General features: G+C 38.8%; 1 protein-coding gene across 1 annotated transcript in view; it reads right to left on the reverse strand.

The window, feature by feature from the left end:
* Window positions 1-22,998, reverse strand: part of MAN1A2 (mannosidase alpha class 1A member 2) — a 135,275-nt gene that overhangs the window by 49,526 nt on the left and 62,751 nt on the right. The window contains exon 5 of the mRNA XM_056514231.1: window positions 22,092-22,172. Coding sequence (XP_056370206.1) covers window positions 22,092-22,172 — 81 coding nt within the window. The remainder of the gene's footprint in view (window positions 1-22,091; window positions 22,173-22,998) is intronic.

Below are 22,998 nucleotides of genomic sequence, written 5' to 3' on the forward strand. Positions count from 1 at the left end.
GAAACCCTTAAGAGAACTAAAACCTCAGTCTTGGCCCAGTTGCATAAGAACTACCTCATTTGCATCTATAAATAAGCATCAAAAATTCATGTTGAACTTTTAGAATTTTAAGTAGTAGATGGGTCAAGACCAGACAGAACTATCTACTGGGAGTCATCTGGAGGGACTCCCTCTACAGTGCAAGCAACTCCTAATCAACACCTAATCAAGAACAGAAGGATGACTTCCAGTTAAATGGCGAATAGTTTAGAAAGACATTTGTAACATGAATTTGTTATCTTCAGCTTTTGTATCTTGCACCCTCTGAGAGTGCTATGCACTATCATATTGTTCATTAATAAAAGATACTGACCCATTAGGGTAAGAATATTCAATGGAAGAACATCCTAAGAAATATCCTTGCTCAAGAATATTCTTAATGGCTAACTATTTACATTGCTATCCAGCTTTTAATTAATTTGAAATGTATGGTATCTGAGGAAGGTGTTTTTAGCTAGAGCGTATGAAGTAAAGGTTGAGCTGATCTAAATGTGCATGATTCTGGACAGAACAGTTAAAGCAAGGCAATCACTGAGCCATTTCAGCATCAGAGCACCAGCAGGAACTGCTAATTCAGACAACACTCCCTCTCTATATACCTCTCATCCAAAACTGAATGTACAGAAACAAGAAATTGGTTGAAGGCATGCCTTAACTTTCTATTACTGCTATCTCAGCCTGATATTACTGCTACTTCTGCATAAAAAAAACACTGAGTGCTTGGCACAATGTTTACCTATGCAGGCTGGAGTAAGAACTGGGAGACTGCTGCATAGGATTTTATCAGAGCCAAGTGACCACAAGAGCATTTTTGGAGAGAGGGAGGGAAAAGAAATGTAGCAAGCAGTGGTGAGTGAGGTGCTGTTTATGGGAAACTGCAGATGTATCCAGGGAGTTCTGCTGAGCTCATTAAAGTGCCTTCTTTAGCAAGTTTCAAACTTACCATAAGAACAAGACTAAAAGCCTCAGGCTCTAGCTTATAAATAATGTGCTGGTATCAGAAAACATGGTTACTTATCGTGTAATATTTTTACTTTAATTTTTTTTTTTTTAATGGGTTAACTCATAAATTTTACTTCAGCCCTGGCAGTTCCCTGTTGACAGGCTATGCATTTAAAAAAATATATAGGCAAGAAGGAAAAATGAATAGCTGCCTTAAAAATAGAGCTCATTAGGAAACAGTAGAAGAAATCGGGTTATTTAGTCTAGAGAAAAGATGTTAAAGAGAGGACAAGATAATGACTTTTCAGTCTAAAAAGGCTAACACAAGTAAAAGGAAATAATATTTTTTCCATGGACACGGAGAACAAAAAATAACACCAAAATGGACCAAGGAAAAGTAAGTTATTAGGAAAAACTTGGTGATAAGAATAACTACTAATGCAGCATGACTGTGATTGCTGCAAAGTCATCATTACAGGTTTTAAAAATGCTCTGTACAACACATACAAAGACTTAGATGTTTTAACTCTGCTAGGGAACAGAAGGATGACTCAGCTGCCTCACCACTCTTCCAGTCATGCTGCTGCATTTTGTTTGCACAGCAAGGTTTTGGTGGTGGGGGGCCACCAAAGGATGGCTTCTGGCTGAGCCAATGCCAGCTTGCTCTAAGACAGACTGACCATAGGTCAAGGCTGAGCCTCTCAGTGATTGTGGTAGAGCCTCTGGGATAACATAGTCAAGAATGGTAAAAACTCCAACCATGGAACAGCAACTGCAGCCAGAAGAGTGAGAATATGTCATAGAATCAATCCTGCAGACACCAAGGTCAGTGCAGGAGGGAAAGGAGGTGCTCCAGGCATCAGAGAAAAGACTGCTCTGCAGCCCAAGGAGGTCCATGGGGGAGCAGAGATCCAGACCCATAGCCCATGGAGGAGCCCAAATCAGAGCAGCTGCATCCCCAAAGGAGGCAGTGACCCCATGGGAAGCCCACACTGGAGCAGGGTCCTGGCAGACCTGTGGCCCTGGGGAGAGAGGAGCCCACACTAGAGCAGGTTTGCTGGTGGGACTGACAATCCCATGGGGGACATCCACTGGAGCAGTTTGTGAAAAACTGTGGCTTGTGGGAATAACTCATGCTGAAAAAGTTCATGGAGGGCTCTCTCCTGAGAGAGGGACCCCATGTTGGAGTGGGGGAAAGTGTGGGGAGTCCTCCCCCTGAAAAGAGAGGCAGATAACACATGATGGAACCTCATTCCCTGACCCCCAGTGTTACTGTGGGGGAGGAGGTAGAGAAGATCATTGGTGAAATTGAGCCTGTGAAGAAGGGAGGTGTGGGGGGAAAGTATTTTAAGATTTAATTTTTATTTCTCATTATCAATTAATTCCCCCTAGTCGAGTCTCTTTTGCCCATGACAGTACTCAGCAGGTGATCTCTCCCTGTCCTTTCCTTGACCCATGAGTCATTCACTACATTTTTTTTGTCTCTCCCCGTCCAGCTGAGAAAGGGAGTGGCAGAGCAGTTTTGGTACCTTGCATCTAGCCAGGGTCAACCCACCACAGGTCCCAAGATGGCTTGAGCACACTCTGCACATGTAAGAGGAAAATGTTTTGCCTCTCAGGTAGGTATCTACTCTGTAGAAACACACAGCACCTTTCATGAATAATGGAAGCCATCTACACCAAGTTTCTTTGCTAGCACAAAGCTACAACTATAGGATTGATCAGAATCTTTTTAAAGACACCATAACAGCAGTAACAAGACATCCTGCTTTGAAGATGCAAAAATACTGTACTAGGTAAATGGGTTTTAATTCCAAGGTAGCTGCTCTGTCCACTCTCAAAACATGGACACTCTTCAGAAAAGTTTTAGAAGCCACTGTAGACTTGGAAAAGTGTTTGTATTTTACATGACAAAATATAACACATTAAAGCCATCAATTTACATGGCCTTTACTAGGCTAATGCTTCTTTCTGCAAATACTGTAAAACAATGGAAGGATTTTTTCCCCCTTTCAAAAACAAATCAAGCTGTTTACAGCTAGAAGGAAAGAGAGTGAAAATTGGCAGAAGAAGCTAAATCTAAACCCCAAATCGGATAAGTGGATCACTCATTAGGATGAAAACAGCAATCAGTATTTACAAACTGGTATGTACAGCAGACCAGCTGTGAGGGCCTGAATAATTTTCATCCATTAAATTGATGCTTAACATATCAAACCTGCCACCCACCCCACAATATGAAAGCTTGCTCCTGAGCCTATTAATCCAAGCTAGGCCTTTAAAACATTTAGCAGAAAAGGCCTTAAAGATGCCAACGATTCTTCAAAAGCCTTATTGATGTATCCAGTGACTGCCTAGATGCATGGCTGCTGCTCTCAGAAGACTGTATAATGCTAATATTGCTGTTAGGTGTTCCCTTCTAGCACTATGGATGGCAAACAGCACCAAATAGCCTCTGTTCTAACTCTGAGAGTGATGATAGATGTTTTCTACAAATAAGGAATCTCTTTCATTTATGTGCACAGAGCAGCCTTTGAATCATTATTATTAAAAAGTAATAAATGCCAGACTTCTCTCTAATCTGATGGTTATTAACTAGTGAGAACCTATGGGCATGCAAAGTGGCTGGATCTGTAGGCTTGATAGCCCTGGATTGCTAAAAAAACATCAGACAAAACAGACATACTTCACAAGTTCACAGAAACGTAGTACTGGGTTCACCATCAGTACTACTATTGATATCAGATCCTGAACATACTTCCTTTGAACACTAAGGACGAAGATGGTGGGGGAGACCTATCTAATTACTAAATGTAGATTGAAAAACCAGAACCCTTGGCAGCAACACCAGACTCAGATCCTTGAGGAAACTGTGTGGTTCTCCTTGGCCCAAACAAGAATAGTTGTCTTTCTACCTTCAGGCTTGAATCTGCAGCTCCTCACTGCCTTTTGGTGGCTAAACACTCATTTAAAGGTCAGCTTCTTAGAGAGGACTTTCTGCATGAGTAGAGATAAAGGCTCATGGTGAAAACCAAGCAGCATCAACACTAAAAAAAACAAATGAAGAAAACCAGAAGTAGCTTAATAAGGATTGCAGGTTTGATGACTGTTTATACCTAAGTCTTATGCATAGGAAAAAAATGTCTGCATGCTAGATGAATAGCTCTAAGTTCCTGGATGAATGGCTCTTAACTTCCTACTCACTTTGCCCCTGTAAAGTTTGGGGGCTCCTGGGTTTTACACTGCTCCTAGGGCATTCTCCCCTGCAAGTGCAGGCCATCTTGCTACCGAGAAATGGAGAAACAGCTCCCTCTTTACCCATCTGCTTCTAGTAATCTTCATGGATGTAATTACAAAGTCATCTTGTGAGATGAGAGAGATGTAATAAGATTCTGGTAACATTTCAGCTATCATAGTATGAAATCAGAGTGGGAGAACACTTGAGGTATATTTCATAGATGTTTGTTAGTGATGATTGAAGAGGTATGCCACATCTAGAATTGATCCCTCTACATTGAAGAATGTAAATCATGTTCATGTGAAGTTTAGCAAGGCAGTTACAAACTATACTACCTATAGAGGCGAAATGATGTAGAAATACATAAATTCAACAGCACCTCATCAGCACTGCAGGTTTTTCGAGCTGTAGCAGATGTTCAGAGAGGGAAAATTTGCAGATACTATAAAGACAATGCCATAGCTGAGGTACTATTGCTGTCCTTGGTGAGCTGCAATGATTACCAAAGTACTTGATGAACAACATTTAGCATTTCCAAAAGACTGAAACTCTTTAAAGGGATACTCTGCATAGGGAATACTCTATGAATTTATATTACTTTGTGATAGAAAAAAATCAATATGGAAATGAAAAATCTAAACCCATCCCAGCAGTCTAAGATCTGAGTTAAAAAACCAAGAATCAACTTGAATCTGGACTATGGTGACAAGTTAAAATGGCTATGATGACAATTTGCTCTACTTTCTTTACTTACTCGCTTCAGATATTTGCACACAATGATGGGGTGTCTCCTGAGCCTTTTTTCTCCAGGCTGAACAGTCCCAGCTCTTTAAGCATTCCCTCAAATGAGAGATAATCCAGTACCTTAACTATCTTGTCAGTCCTTTGTTGGACTCTCTCCAGCATGTTCATGTCTCTTGTACTATGGAGCCTAGAACTGGATATAGCAAAGGGTAAGAACCACCTCCCTTTACCTGCCAGTAAATTTCCTAATGCAGGATACCATTCACCTTCTTTACTGGAAGGGCACATTGCTGTACAACTTGGTGTTCACCACTTTTCTGCAGAGCTGGGTGGCCCTCACATGTAATGGTGCATGGGTTTGTTCCTCCCCAGCGCCGGACTTTGCCCTTGCCCTCACTGAACTGAATGACATTCCTGTCCAGCTCATTTCTCCATCCTACTGAGGTTCCTGCATATCAGCTGCTCTTCCTAGTTAGGTGTCATTAGCAAATTTGCTGACAGTGCCACTTGCCTCATCACCCAGATCATTTGTGAAAACATTGAACAGGACTGGACCCAGGGCACACCATTAGTTACTGTCCTCAAACTCTATTTTGCACGGCTGATTATCACCCTCTGAACTTGTCTGCTCAGAGAGTTTTCAATCCTCACTCTTTGCTCATCCAGCCCATACTTCACCAGCTTCTTCAAGAGAATCTTATGAAATACAGTCAGTTCATCATACATCATCAGAGTTGCCTTGTTGTTCATGGGCTGGGGAATAGTTTTCTAAATTAGTTGCTCCATCATCTTTTCAGGGATAGAAGTAAGGCTGGCTGGGCTGTAGTTCCCTGGACCCTCCTGCTTGCCCTTTTTGAAGGTAGGAGTGATCTAGGGGCATTGCCATCACACTCATCTTGTGCATTAGCTTGGTGCCCAATGACACTCACTTAAACATTTGGCTGCAAAGCTACTACACCTCTGCAAGGCATTTGGCTGTTACACACAGGCAGTTTACACAGTTTTGAAAACACTGCCATATTCACCCTCTGCTGCTGCAAATGTAACCAGTCCTGTGCTATGAGTATTGTAGTCTTTCAAGAGAAGAGGATAAAGCAGATACGACTTCAGTGACAAATATTACATAACTTGACGATTTTCTCATTTTACAAGGCAATAAATGCTTCATGGAATGTTCTTTCTTTGTAAAAAAAAAGAAACTCCCTTAGTTTTCAAAACATGTAGACTAGGTCTACATTTTCTTTAACCAGAAAAATCACAAACAAGACTTCTACAAACACTTTTATTTAAGAAAGTCACACTGTATTCCTCCCTGAAGGATACACTTTTGCTGGCAATTTTAAAGAACAGTAGGAAAGGCAAGGAAAGCTGTCCAGTTTCAGATGACACATGAAATTAGGTGATGTAACACCTAAACTAAACTTCATGGCTACACAAGCTTGGCTCTCCTTAGTTTCTCTGCTTAAGGAGAATCCAGAGATTCAGACTGTAAAATTTTTCTAATGCAGTGTATCACAATTATCAAGACTTCCAAGGTAAAAGCTGCAACTGTGCTCTGCACTCTACTTCTGAAACAAAAGCTCAGTAAAGCCCACAGGACTGGACAGGTCCATTCATACATCCAAAATGCTTCTTTCCTAGAGGCTCTAGGATGCTTTGAGATTAAACTACAGGTCATGATTTTTTGGAATAATGAATACAGGGACAAAAGACTCTCAAAAGAGATGGAAAGAAACCATCCCATCATAACAATCTAGGAGAACTACCCTAATGATGGTTTTTAAGTTAAGAGTTGTACTGAAAAGCATTAAAATGCCTATTTGATCATGGTGTTGAGTTACCATCTACATATGAGCTGAAAAACAAACACACAAAAATACTTCAACTCCATCAGTTAACTGCAGATAGGACTGATATTGTCTGGTTGACTACAACTTCCCCTATTTACATTTTACAAATTACCAATTCTATATTCAAATGCTGCTTCTTAGATAAAAGATAAATACTCTGGTGATTCTCTACCATCAGCAGGGAAAAACTTCTGCAAACAGAATTCTTAAGTGATACTATCTTTATCTTCTTCAAAAGTTTTCCAAAGCTGGTTTCCTGGACAAGAGACACGAGGAATCCAGTTAGTGTTGACTGAGGATCTCAGGATGTAATGAAATATTCATTGGTTTCACACTACTGATATTTTTGAAAAACTCATATGAGAAAGTCTGTGCATATATTAGCTTATTAGAAATATTCAACACTTTTTCCTTAGAAGATCTGAACATAAAAATTTGGCATGCACTGGACAACCAGCTAATCATATTTGAACTACCTGGCACTGGCTAATAATACTTCAATTAAACGGCATAATTTCCACTTACTTCAATAGCTGTATTAGCTTCCTTGGCACAGGTTTCATGCATTTCTGAACAGAAATGTTACATGTTCTCAATTTTTAAAGGGCCTTCAAATCCAAGGCACTTTACACCAGTCAGTCAACATCAAGATGACTTAAAATTCAGAATAAATGTGATGAAAATCTGGCATATAAATGCCTCATGAATCTGGTAATTCCAGATGACGTAGCACACTGCTTCATATCCTGTCTAACTGAGCCAAAAACCATGGCAGTCTTGAGTTAATTTTCTCTTCTGCTATTATTATTAGAGTAGTAGGCAATTTTTGTGCTTCATCTTTCCTGCTTCTCATATCTCTGGCTTCTTTACTCTAAGCTTACCTGTACAAGCAGTAGTTTTGTTATCTCTGTAAAAAAGGGTCCCTGAACAAAAAACAACAATCTTGAATTTATACAACACACCAACCACAACCACTCATGCCTAAGCATAATCTCTTCTTTCTGTGGAAGTTACTAAAGTAGCAGAGGGAATCACATGTGAGAACATGGACAATGTCTGGCTTCAGGCTTAAATGTTCCCCCACTAGTAGCTGGGACAGAGAAAGACTGATTTAAACTGTGGAAAAAGGGAAAGGAGAAAGAGAAAGGAGAAGAATGAATCTGAATGGCCATCAGGAAATTGAAGAAAAGAGCCATCGTGGGACAGAAGATCAGCATGGAGCTTTGCCAGTGGGGAATCAGAAGTGGTAAAGGACAGGGCTTCCAGTCCCCCACCTCCTACAAGGTGAAGCGTCAGTGAGAAACTGGTAAAAGAAAGGAGCATAAATAGACAATGAAGGGAAGAAACAAAAGCAACAAGAAGAAGGACAAGGAACAAATGGAGATCTAAAAAAGGTAAGACATAAAACAGATGGACTGCCAAAAGTACAGCTGTAAGGAACAGGATTATGAGAAACATCTTGGGGAATCTGCCAGAGGAAAAACACTTCCTCTCCCCAAAACATATTCCTAGGAACTAGAATTGACTCCAATATATCAGTCTTTCAACATGCCTTCATAGCCAAACACATCCAGGCAAAGCAAATGGTATCAGTGAATCTTGGGGGTGTTGTTTTTTGTTTTTCTGAGTTTTTTTCTATCAATCAATGATCTTTGGTATTTTGGTACTACCAGCTGTTCTATTGAGTTGAGTTACAGACTGCATTATGTGCCTTAAGTTCACAACCAAACTGATGATCCAGTCGCTCTGTGGTTTTTAAGAAGAAAAATCTGTGTTAGAAACCTTAAGAAATGGTTCTGAAGTCACATAATTAAGCTGTTTGTATCATGCTAACAAGTTCTATCAGCATTATTTTTGTGCAATACAAGTTATCTACTTCCTGTGATTATGAACGTCTCTTGACATTGGTTTTCTTTTTGGTAACATCTTTTCCTAGAACCTTCTCCACTCATGACAAGTACCTCCTTTATTTCTCATATATTTTTCTATATATTTTTGCTATGAAATATATTTCCCATATATATTTCTTTTTTTGTCTTTCAGCTCTGTGCTTAGATTGTCTCAATTTCAACTGTCTTTCTCAGCTATTCCTCTATCTCCCATTTCTCTTGAATGTGCTGCCAAGCTTTCCATTTTAAATTTCATCTTGATTTCCCCTTTAGTCTTTGCCAGAAATGACTCAGTCCCTTTTAGACTGTATTTGCCTTTACAAAGAAAAGTTAAACAGAGATTAAATTACATATTGTTTACACTGTGTGCAGTCATTATACACACAGCCTCCCCTCTCCCACTGGTATAATGTGACAGGTTACAATACAAAAATCACAGTCTAGGGGGGAAAAAAAAACAAGTAAAAATTATACAGCTTTTACATCTTCAAAAACATATCCCTGACAGGATGACAGATGCAAAGCACATCACATTGCTCCTGATTAACGTAAATAGTGTTTGGTTATTGTTTTTTGGTTTTGTTGGTTTTTTAATGAACTGCCTTGTTTTTCCCCAATCAACAGATATGTTGCTTATCTACTGTATATATATATATATATATATATATACACATATATATGTGGACTGAGTTCTGACAGAAAATAGTTGGCAAACAAAACCTATGAGCAATGAATTAGTAAGCACTGAATCTTCATAGTTGCATAAATTTTGCAAGGCACTTTAAAACTAGACATTTGTTTTGACAAAATGGTGAGATAAATATCCAGACTCCTGCAGCATAATTTATAGTTCTCAGGATCAGAACTATAAGATAAAAATGTTGTTCTTTTATGTCACACAAACTAAAATTAAAAATGTTCAGGAGCAACAATCTGATCATCTGCAAAAAATAAGGAGTGTCAAGATACCTTTATAATTACATCAATAAGCAGTACTTAAGCAGTAAGAATCCTTTCAGAGAGATATCTGGACTGCATCCTGTACCATATCCTGACTATTCATGTGTCAGGAGGCACAACTACCAGTCCCCTAACTTTTCACAACTTTCTACTGCTCCTACAAATCCTTCTAAGAACAAATTTACTGGGAAGCTTGCAGCATACTAAAGGCGGTCTTGTAAGTCTTATTAATGATTTCAACAGAAATAAATTCCTCCTCATATTTGAAGTTCCTATTTATAAAACCAAATGCTCCTAGGTCTTTTGCCACAAGATTTCATACCAGAGGTTCAAGTTGAGCAGCTTGCCTGTTTTGAGTTTCACACACTCTTCCAAAGCCACAACTACTCAAAACACAATCAATTTTTCTGTCCCCATGTTAGTCTGTTCAACCTGGGTCGTTCATTTTTCTTGTAACTTCCAGTCTGCACTGACACTAAAATGGCATTAACCAAAATGGCAACACTAAAATGGATTTAATTTACACAGGCCTATTGAATGTTCAATTAAATTTCTCAGGAGTTTTCTACTTATCTGCCATCTCATCAAGAGCAAACCTACAGTCAGATACAAATTCTTAAGTTAAGACTTATATTATCAAGTCACTACTGTACTGATAATCTCTTATTTTCCCTTATGTACATTTCTGGGATGGGGAGAAGGAAGTGAAATCAGAACTATCTGTCTCACAATTACCCAGATCACCTTAAAAGACCTTTTCTTAAAATGCTCATAGTTGCATTATTTTGATACAGCCACTTATCTTCAATCTCATGTTTTGAATTAAAAAAAAAAATAAATCACAGAATCACAGAATATGCTGAATTGGAAGGCTACAGAACTTTTGGTCATTCCTTTAAAAATTTGTTTCTTGATTATCCAATTCATAAATGGTAACAGAATATTACTACAGACAGGATCCTCTGGATTCCTTACAGATAAGTTCACCATCTTTCTCATGTGGTAGGTACACACATCATTAGAGGCAGCATTTTTTTTGTTAATATTTTTCCTAGACTCTAGTGGGTTTGCTTAGCAGTTATGGTAGCATTCCTGGCATTTATTTTTCTCTCACCATATCTGCTCTCATCTAGCACGCAAATTCCTTTTCAAGACAAAAACATGAGCGTTAGTACTGAATGAGAACAAGTTCCAAAAGGCAAAGACAGCCAAAGATACTTGATTTTAAAGCAGTATCATGTCCAGAATTGTATTTTAGTTCTGTTTCAAAGTGAAAAAAATCCTGCTGGAAGAACTGTGTTTTCAGTTGACAAAAAACAAAGCCATACACCCTTTCTGGATCAGATAAAGCGTGAAAACCCTTAGGAGGAAAGAACAGGAAAACTCCATGGTAGAAACTAATGTCTTACTAGTGTCAAGAGTAATGGCAATAAACGAATGTCAGGAAAAACAACGGGAAGGATCTGTGCTTGCTATCACTAGTGCCCATCAACATCAATATGTTTCTTAAACTACTGAAGAGGGACATAAAAACTAACAGACCTGGTCAAGAGGAGATGCATGACACCTGAAGAATAGTAGTAAATTAGCTATTCCTTCTTAGTTTTTTCCAGCCATCCACAGGAACATGGTCAATGAATGAGTTTTAAGAGTAGCTATCACTGCACAGAGACTGTATTTTCTAGTGCTAAAAGAGATTGTCCTTTATTTCCCAGTTTAAAGTATATTGCACTAACAGGAAAAAACCTATTTCCAATCAGAGTGGAAGAAACAAATTTGCAATGAAGTCATTTTTCTCTGCTTTAGGTGTTGTGCAGCACCAAGGTGGAGCAAAAAACTGGGCTAAGTGTCCTTTGCCAGTGAAGAAAATGTTTACAACAAGCCTGGTAAACAGAAATTGCACAAGCATTGCAATCTGCACTGCAGCGAGCAGTGACAGCACCCAATATGAGAGGATGCTTTAAAAGTCAAAGAAAAATAGAAGGCTTTTTTCAGGCTGTGTCCTGTTAAGAGACCAGTGACCTGTTACAACTACCTATGAATAAGCAGCTCATCCCCTGGCAACAAGCTCAAATCTCATCTTCATTGAACAGGATGTACACAATGCTGTTAACTTTTCTGAGTTTGAAAACTTAATTTAGATAAGTCTTAAAGTTTTAATTTAGGTAATTATATCAGTTCATCTAAGAACTCTGTGAAATACAGCACACACAATATTGTCTTACTTATCGAAGACCTATATGTTATATATTTCAGTTGGTTGTTGGGGATATCCATTGACATATACAACATAATCTGACTAATGAGTTTTCCTGAACAGAGGAGATGCTGCCTGCCAGATTCCTGGAAAGAATTAGTTTGATTATGTGTTAATAGAGTATCAGGTACTTAACATCCCTCGTGCTCCACTTTAAATGAGATTTGAGGCTGGATTTATCCACACAAATGATATTACTATTTTGCCCAGAAAGATATGTCATTTTGATGGTGTTTAAAAGGATGAAAAAGACAGTCATGTAAATTAACTGCTTTATATCTAAAGCTGGCAAAAGTAAACACAGTATTAGTATTTTTTGTTTCTATTGCACATACCGTAAATAACTTTGTTCAACAAAAATAAAACAGTAAGCTACCCTTTCTATTGTATTAATAAATCAGCAGCAGACAAGAACACTTTGTTATAATGGTGTAAGTGTCCTCCTGCTGCTATCACACAAGAGACATTAGAATAATATTCACTTTGTTTTCCTTACTTGACGCTGTTCCTCAAGCACAGCGGTGTACACTGTGCAACAAGCAACCCTCTATCCATCTCTGGGCTTTTGTCATTCCACGCAAAACTGCTAGCAGGAATATTTTATTTCCAGCCGCCAGTCATGCCACAAGTTTTAATGATTTGTGAAGCTTCACTTCATGAAAAAAAGCAAGCAGTCAATGGGTCATTTGTGCACTCTGTCCTCAGAAAAATGCTGCTTGTACCAGAGAACGCTCAGTTACTCTAAAGGCAAGATGGGGTCACCACTGCATACCCTACAAATCTCTTATGGACTGCTAACAAAGGAGCTCTCGGCAAAGCAATTCCTACAAACCAGAACACATGCAAGAACTGGAATCACCTTCAAATTCTGCTGCAAACAGCTGCAGATGAACTTTTGTGGGGAACAATTCCAAAGTCATGGGGCTCAATGTTTGGTTTTGTTACAGACTTTCTATCAGATACTAGTCAGAAGAGTTAAATCCAAGTTTTAAGAGATTATTGTCGCATTCCTTTTTCTGGTTCTTCTTGCTTCAGAAAATGTGGTGAATTGTCAGAAGCATTAAGGACTCTAATCTCTGAGGGCCAAAGGCACTTAGAGTGCTAATTGCTGAGAAAAGGTAGCATCATACTCTCTCGATCACTGAAACACTCCAAATCCACATAACCATCTCCAGAATTTTTTATCCTCAAGTCTATTCACTCTGCAATTACTAATGCCTGAAATGAGCATGACAACACATACTCTCACAACACTGTAAACCTTCATGAACATTAATGGGACATACATCCAGTACAATTCCACAGAAAAGATTGAGAACAGGAAGTTCACCCTGGGTGCTCATAAAAACAGGCATTACACACACATACACCTGCCAACTCTCCAGCACAGTACATATGGGTGATGACTAACTAGCTTTTCTCTTTTTTCTCTGGCTGAAGTTGCATTTCATGTATTTGCAGAACAAAGCACTACTTCCCAAGCATCCTGGAATGTAGTGACCATCTCAGACATGGAACAGAGGAGTGCTGGTAGCACGATATTAGTCAGCACACACACTGCTTTGGGGAAAGCCCTAGCTCAAAACAACCAGCTTGGCAGATGCATTCTAGAGCCTGTGATACAATTTCTAAAAAAAAAAAATCACAGAGTAAGCACACCAAAACAAGCAATAATTTCTTAAGGATTCAAAAAATTAAATAGGCTTACTCACTGAAACGACCATTAAAGAATTTTTTTTGTCTGTATAGATGTGTAAGGATCTATTTACATGTTTGCTCACTATTTCTTTGTCAATGTTCAGAAAGGCAGGGGAAATCCACACATTTAAAGGATCCATATTGATTTGAATAAAATCTAGGTACCTGAAAGTAAGTCTGCAGTGAAACAAAACAGATCCATGTAACATCACGCTCCTCTGACTCTCTTATGCTCAGTTAACCACACTTCCTCAGCCTCTTGATGATGACATGCATTTTATATCCTGCCTTCTCCTGCTTGGAGACATACCTCCAGCAAGTGCCTGGGTATGTTTGCTCCAGGTATTCCCTTTCAGTGTTAGAGGACTTTATTTCCTGCTCTCCATATAAACAGCATCTCACTTAACACATATCCTAACATATATTATGGGAAAACAGAAAACTATGCATGTTGGAAACAAACAGGGGAAATACCAAAATCCTTAACTCAGGCTGAAAGCTATTTGAGGGAGTTTACCAACTCCCACAGGCGATGCCAAGCCCCAGAAGGGGTCCATGGTCATGAGGGCTTGCCACTACAGCTAGCTATAGTTAGCTATGCAGTGTCACAGACCTGGGCTGGGCTGTAGCCATGGAGAAGGGACAGATTTAATATATAGAAGGTAAAAGACTCCCTCCCCTCTTTGGGAGATGCTGATAACTCTGTAAGTATCAGTGGATGGGGCCCTTTTATGCTTGGCTAGGGCTTGCAGTATACAAAGTTAGTATGCCAAGCCACTCTGGAAAGATATTTTTTAAATAAAGAAGTGGTCCCACAGCATTGAGAAGAAGTAGTACTCAAGGATTATTAACCTTTAGGGAAGATGTCACAGTATTCAGAGACAGCAGACACTCCTGTGACTGGGATCACTGTGAAGAGATTAGTATTTTTGTATACTTTCTCAAAAAATTGGGCTTTATCTATTTTTCAAGAAGTTGGACAGACATTTGGCAGGCAATCACGTTCATTCTAACAGCTGGTATCATCAATGCTGGAGGCTGTTGGGCAGGAGCCATAGAGGAGCAGTGACAGCAATTCATCAAATACAACTGTAAAAAAAATCGGATTTTGAACACAGAGCAATAATCTCTGGTACAAGATTACTCTTTATCTTAGGCTTTATTGCTCCAATGATAACTCCCTGTGTTTAATTACAGGATGATTCTGTGTGTACGCAACACTTGGGCTCTACAGACATCTGTCCCTCCCTCCTTGAACAAATTCCCATTTGGAGTGCAGAAAGTTCATTTGCACTGTGATCATAAAGACTTGGAAGTGAAAATATTGCTCATAGCAGGGTTCAGTATCTTCACTGCTGTCTTTTGGATGGGTTTCAGAAATGAGGAACAATGGATCCTGCAAAATGATCTAGGAATCTCCATGGGCCTTTATGAGCTCAATATTGAAGAATCATCCAATACTGAAGGATCAAAGCTGGTTTCTTCTGGCATTGTCATATGTAAAGTCTTCCTCATACTGATTGCTCCTCCACTAGCCAGGTCTGGGGAGAGCATAGCAGAAATTACAACTCTTGGACCACTTGATGAAGCACACCACAAAAAAAAAAACAACTTCTGTTGAAGATTCCAGTGTGATATCCTACATCAGCTTGCAACAGACCTTTCACTGTTTTAGTCCTTGAGGACACCGTAACTCCTGGTCTCCTGGTAGCCTGCTCTCACAAATGCTACATTCAGACACAATCATCATGGATCTATTTTGTAAATTCTCCTGCAGCTTATCACTGTGGTCTGTTGGCAAGCTTCGTTCTTTCAGCATGAACACAGAGAGATCAGCCAACTTATTTCTGCTTTGTGCCATTCACTCTTACTGCTTGCCTGCTTGTTGCTCTTTTGCACCAGGAGCTGAAAGTGTTGTGGAGAGGCAGTGATTTTACAAAGCAGTGCTCCTATCCTCCCTCAGAAATCAGTATCAGGCTACCCTGATGCCCAAAAAGACCCAGATCCACAGGTGTAACTGAAAGAAGTGGAAGAACATATAATCAATCATATACCAAATAAAGATCAATTAGATAATTTTGTGTTGAAAAAAAGAATTTACCAATACCAACATCCATACTGAAGAGAAAAGCCCCATGTTACCCAGAGAAAAACTAAGCACCAAACATGACTGATCTTGAATAAGACCTTGAACTGCAGAACTAGATAAGACACCACAGGAGATCAAAGAATTCCAGAGGCACATCCTCAGAAACCCATACACTATGGGTTAATTTCCAGGTAACCTCCCTGGAAAATGACTTTAGGAGACTACAACTTGCAATAACACTTTTTTTTTTCTGAAATACAAGTAGCTTTATCTTGCTCTAATCTCCTTGCAAACATGATACTCCTTCATTAAGCATTTCTGTCCTGATGCTGTTACATACAATAGAGTGATATCAAGGTATTTAATTTTATTAATGCTGGATACTAAGTTAAAGAAAATCATAAAGAACACAAAACATTCTTATACAGCAGGTCTAGGGAATTAACTTGGAATAAACAAAGAAGCCTGCTGTTCTGGGGAAAATGCTAAACAGTGCCTCACTAAGCGTCAATGAAAACTATAAAAAACCACATGGGTTCACAACTAAAGACAAAAATTATATTTGTGCCAGTATGATGCACAAAAGAAAGAAAATCTCTTAATGCAGCCACATGAAAAGAAAAAAGTTGTTCTTTTTGTTGTTTCGGTTTGGGATTTTATTGATGGTTTTTTGTTTGTTTGTTTTTAAAATCATATAAGGCTGGTTTTCATACTAAGATGCCATACCCAATGTTTACTCCAAACTAGGCATATGGAAAATTTATTTTCCACTTATTTCTGTTACATTATCAGCTGTATCATAGTGTTGTCCCTCACCCCACAAGCATAATGAAGACTGTATGTAGTTCTTATAGAAATTAAAGGATTGCTGCAGGGATTACTGAGAAACAGTCTGGCTCAATTTAGATAAGAAGCCATTATATATTTTACCATCAATATGTTATTTTGGACTATTAACTCAGTTTGACAGATGCAAAAGAAGCAGTACAGTGGTGCCTCAGAAATCAGAAGGTGAAAAACTCGCAGTTTGCACACTTTAACTACAATCCTACTTGATGAAAATGTAAAATATGAACATGTTATCCATTCTATCATAACCTGGGGTAGAAAATAGGAGTGTCTAGTTTTCACAGTATGTCTCCCAGTCACTCACAATTCTACTAAGTAACTCTTATAAACCCTATACCTCAAAAATACTTGATTAGGGGTTTCTTATTGAATACAGGCACAATGAATTTTGCATTTCTTATTCAGCTATTTAGGTACATAGAGATTATACCTATTAGCACACAATTTAATAAAGAACAACGAGTGAACACTTTGCACTGACTGCTTACTGGAACTGGGAAGAAATCTCTGGCATACAATAAAATACAAGGGAGTCTGCCTGGAGAGCCTGAACCCTATTGTCAAGGTCTTTTCCAACCTAGATAATTCTATTATTTTATGAGACACAGCACTCCCATGAGACATCATGTTTTTTTCCTTCATTTTTTATTGAGCCCCGTTTTCTTTCACAGAATTGGTCAGGTTGGAAGGGACCGCAGGGGATTATCTGGTCCAACCTCCTCTTTTTTTAGTTTGGCAGTATAATTTCAAAAGAAATGTACTAAACCCCCGATTTATACTGAGGACCCTAACACTGTATGCAGCTCTGGGGTCCCAAAAAAAGAAGAATGTGGACCTGTTGGAGCAGGTCCAGAGGATGGTCACAAAAATGATCCGAGGGCTGAAGCACATCTCCTTTGAAGGCAGGCTAAGAGAGTTGAGATTGTTCAGTCCAGAGAAGAGAAGGCTCCAGAGGGACCTTATAGCACCTTCAAGCACCTAAAGGGAGCCTGGCTTCCAAGAAAAATAAAGAGGACTTTCTACTATGGCCTCTAAGGACAGGAGAAGGGACAACTGTTTTAAAACTGACAGAGGGTAGGTTTAGAGTGGATATTATCACAAAACTGTTTAGGTTGAAAGAGACTCTTAAAGATCATCTAGTTGCAGCCCCTGCCATGGGCAGGGATGTTGGAGTGTCTGAAACAGAAGCCTCTCTGAGTCCCTCAGAGAGAGAACAGAATGCAGGAGTTAAATTAAAAACCTTTTGAGAAATAAAAGTATATTAAGTCACTCATACATTAAATAGAGATAAGAGTTTTAAGTAAGTTTAAGTAAGTAAGAATATGTTTAAAGTGCCTTAAAAGAGCAAAAGCCTTAGAATCTAGTGTAAAAAACAAGCTGCAGTGAGAGCTCAAAAACATAGTTCTAGACATGATAAAAATATAGTAAGAATATTGCTTACATTCTTCAGATAGAACAGATAGGCTGTATGTGCAAATTATACGTAAACTTTTTTATTACAGAACCAGAATTCTAATAGGTTTAGAAGAAATGATTCAGGTTTGTGGCTTTAGCTCATTGGGTAATTTGTAAATAAAAATCTGTGTACTTGAGTGAGAGCTCTCTAGCTCTTTCTCTCGCTCTCTCTCTTCCTCCACCATCATCATCACTACCACCACATGAAAGAAGAAGAGGAGGAAGAACAAGAAGCAAAGAACAGAAGAAGGAAAGCCAGGGAGCATCTGCCTCTCAAGACTCTGTACCAGGCCACAGCTTCTACCTCTTGCACAGAGAGCTGCTTCTGCTTTAATCCAGACTTTATGTCAGAAAGCTTTAACACAGACTTTATAGACTTGGACTCCTTGCCTTTTGAGACTGATGTGCCTTTACAATAAACAACTTCACAGGAACCAACAACTACTCTGCTCTTTTGACTATAGAAACCCATACAGATCCCTTCCACCAGATCAGGCTGCTCAAAGCCCTCTTAGGGCCCTATTAGGAAGGCATTTGTTACAATGAGGGTAACGAGGTTGTACTGCCCAGGGAAGCTGTGGACACATCATCCCTGGCAGTGTTCAAGGCCAGGTCAGAGTAACATGTCTGTTTAAAGCTTCTCTGCCTGTGGCAGGGGGGGGTTGTACTAGATGATCTTTAAAGGTCCTTTCCAACCCAAACCATTCTATGATTCTATATTCCATTGTTCTAGCATATATTAATTATATACTTCAATAATGGACCCTGCAGAAAAGTCACTGCCTCAAAGAATTTCAAAATCAATGACAGATTGAGACCTCCTTTTGCTGTGGGAGCTCAGACAAAAAAACCACACTCTTATATCTGATAACATACACCTAGCCAGATACCAGATGGCCTGTCCACAATCAGGCACAAAAAACATACTGTGCAGAGGTTTTAAACAAGGGTCCTCCAGACTGCAGACCTACAACCCCTGCCACCAGAGAGGTATCAGTTTTGTTTCAACTTCAAAAGACTGAAATAGAAAGCATGGGAAAATTTTCCACTGTGTCAAGGTTTGTAGTTGTATCTTGATTATCTTCTATTCAAAAGGCATGCTGAGATGGAAAAACAGAGAAAGATGGTGATCTTTCACACGTCAGGAGAACTGCCTGGTAGACATGGAAACAATTCTGTCTCCCTACTTTAGCAGAAAGGTACAGTGAGGCAAGACAACCATGACATTTGCACTAAAATGCACCCTTCTCAAGCTTTAGTTTACATCCTCATCACTCATGAAAGTCCAGCAGAAATTCCCAAATGCAAAAGGTTGAGCTGTTAGCTAAAAACAGCAACTTTATTTTTGGTTGTATGGGAGATACATTTCATTATTCACACATTCACTGCAGTGAGTAAGAGGGAACCCTTACTGATAAAAACACAGCAATACTCACAATCTTAACACAAAAGACTTAAAATTCTACCATTACCTATAATCAGCATTATTAAAACCATTATCTCAGTTGATGCTCCTCTAAGTAATAGCAGTAACACCACAGTTTAAATACAGCATGGAAGCCACAGAGTCATGCCACTAGACATGCTAAATAAACTATTAAAACTAACATGCCTTCAATAAAAGCATTAAAAATGACTATTTAATCTAAATTAATAATCAGCTGTACTTGAAAACTATGGTCAATAGCTACCATTATGAACCAATCAGATAAAATCCTATCAAGCACCGTTACCCTCTTCCTACAAAGGTCACTGTAGATAAACCACGATGACTGTAAATTCTCCAGACGTGGCCATTTACAAATGATTAAAGCTCCACAGCTGATGTTGAGTCTTGGACACTGTTTTATGGTTGTTCCTACAGAACCTTTACCAACACTAAGTGATAGGAGTCAAAATGAAGTAAGAACAGCTTAAAAGGAGAAAAAGGAGAAAAACTGAATTAATTCAAAGTAGCCGTTCATTGTACTGGATCTTACTTTAAATAAATCAAACAAGACATACAAAAGTATGGAAAATCAGTATGAAAACCTTCTAAAATTAATCTAGCAACAATCTTGCAGAAGTAGAGGCATGGAGGTAAGAAGATGGTGACTGGAATATCAACAAGGTGTGGTAAGTGAATATGATCAAGTAAATAATGGCTTGATGAACAAAGAAAAGATACCTACCAGGAGACAGAGACTGCCTTAAAGGTTTAAGTCCACAGACACGTTCACAACCTGATCAGGCAAAACACCTAAACAGCTGGGAACAGGTTCATCTGTCTTAGCAATGCTAGGAAGTGTCTCCTCACATGTCTGAATGAAGTGAATAAAGAAATCAAGCATGCCCCAATCCTGAGCTAAGGAATATGTTCCCTTCTTGGGGAAGAGAGATGACCAGATTGGAAATCACATCTCGAGCAACCTGTTTCCAACTCCAAGGAGTTCCCAGACACAGGTCTCTCCTGTGCTTGGTTGCTGAAGAGCCTCAAAATCCCTTGCTTGTCATATCCACAACAATAAATTGCGGAGAAACCCCATCCAGCTTGGCAGATGAAGCAGTCTCTCAGACACCCAAAGGAATCCTAGCCACCATACTATTTTGCAAGAAATGCAGTCTGAGCACCTTTTTTTTAGCAGTTTTATAGGAAAATAAAGATTATACATATGGACATTTGACAAGAATAATCTTGCATCACAAGTCATGAAGCGTTTGAAGTCTTTCAGAGAGAATGATGCCATAAAAATCTTAAAAACAAAAGACTCAGCCCAGCCAACATTTAGGAAAGAAAGGGTAGATGCTTTCTAAGAAGGAAAGAAATTAAAGCTATTTAAGCAAAGAAGCTTATTCTGACTCTATCAAGAGATTAGAAGCAAATTTAAGAAGGAATACTCTGTTTTACAAGTGCAGGAAAAGCATATGTTTTGGCAGTGCTTGGCTGCACCCACCTGCATACTGGGACAAAAAAGTTCTTTTTAAGGGGCTTGTGAACAAGCACAGTATCAATGTATGCAAATAATCCAGCATATTCATTTTCATATGTAGATGCCTCCAAGGAACATGTTCTAGTTTGAAGAAGGTGAAGCAAGAGCACTGGATGAACAATAAACCACCCATTTCTTTCAATGGATCAACAGGATTTTTGCTCTGCCACTGAGCTCTTCTTCCTAAGAGAAGACACTCATAAAAGAGGAAATTCACAGATCCCAGGAAGATGCCAAAGATTTAAGAGACAACAAATTATGAGCCTTCTCTTGGTTACTTTCAGGGCTGCAGTCTTAAAATCCCTGAGAATTTGTTGATATGGATGTTTAGGCTTCCCTAAACAAAGGAAGAAGATACCTAAGAGCACCTGATAGCCTTAAACCATGAAATATGTCTGGAAGTGGGCTACAGAAGGGTCATGAAAAATAAAGGACAAACCAAAGAATCAAAGACAGAGGCAATAGGTTAAAGACAGGTAGCTCCTAAGACATAGGAAGAGCTGGGGGTCAAGCTCTACTCTTGTTAAAGTATGTTAAGTAAGAATCACAGTACTGTGACTGCTGGACTATAGAAGTCCATTGTTGCAAGTTGTTGGGAACTTGCATCCTGCCAATCTAAGCATGTCTCTACATCTTTTTTAACAGAAGTTTCAGAAGTTGTATAAAATTGGCTTGCTATTTCTCCTTGTCACTGAGAAATGGTAAGATTGAGTAGCACTTTGATGAAGTAAACCTACAGACTTGCAGGACAAGTGACAAAGCTATTATTTTTACCTTCATGGAGTTACAGAATATCAAAACAAGTTATTGTTGGCATGAGAAGGTTGACATTTCACTTGACATTTCAAGCTGAAGCTTATTTGAGTGGATATCTTCTGAAAATATCTTGATAAAAGAAGCTTTTCAGAATTGTAACCAAGTCCTAAATGGCACAAGATCTATTCAGAAACTAACTTTAAAGATTCCATACTCTTAAGAATCTGCTCATTTTGGACAACTGACTGCTGCAAAATTAGTTTGCAAGCCACTGAGAAATCAAGATTCTAGAAAAGTGTCCACATGCCACATTTGCTAGAATACACTGAATTTCAGACACCTTCCAATCTCCTTACCTCTTGTCCTGAAAGGTAGTATGCTGCTAGAAGACCACCGATGAAGCGAATATTGACCTCAAAAACAGACACCTCAGAATTCTAGAAAAGAACAAAAGCATTAATAAATAATTAACCAACTCCTTAATCAAGAAAGAAAAAAAATTGTCAAGAAGAAATTACATATCCTAAGGCAACCCACATGCAAGGTCTGTACTGTTAAGAGTCTCCAGATCTAAACTGAAATTCTTGTGCACATCTTTGTGACACCAAATGACAATTCTAGTTATAGCTTCAACCAATTTTATTAAAATCAAATTAGTTTTTCTCCTGCCCTCTAACCATTTTATCACCACAAAGTGCAATTACAGTAATTTGGGGCCGGTGGGAAAGAAGGCAAGGACTGCACATTTCTATAATTCAGCATCTTCTCTCTTACACTTCAGCATAACACCAAACCTTCTAGGTTTAAAAGATAAACCAAAATAAAAATTAGAAAATTCCCATAATACACATTTTTAACTTGAATTACTAAGCTCAAATTCAGAGCTCTATTTAAACATAATCTTTGTCTCAAAATAGCCTTTATATTACGACAAGTAATACTGCAGGACCACTGAGAATCTCAAGAGAATAAACCATTTTATTGCCTTCTTCCACATTATTATCCTTAGGTTAAATCCAACAGTATCTTTTGACTCATTTAACCCACAAAAAATTAAGAGGAACCAGATAGTTTTAACAACTGACTCCCTCTGTGCCCCGTTCACTTAATTTTCCACATACACTCCATCTGTCTCCCCCATAAACTTCTCTTCAACCTATTAGACACAGAATGTAGTTTTATTAAGAGATTTCAAGATAGGCAAGACTCTTCCTTTTATCCAGAAAAGTCACTACAATGTGCACTGAACAAGTTCACTCACCA

This window comes from Oenanthe melanoleuca, chromosome 1 (genome assembly GCF_029582105.1).
Source record: "Oenanthe melanoleuca isolate GR-GAL-2019-014 chromosome 1, OMel1.0, whole genome shotgun sequence".
Lineage (NCBI taxonomy): Eukaryota > Metazoa > Chordata > Aves > Passeriformes > Muscicapidae > Oenanthe > Oenanthe melanoleuca.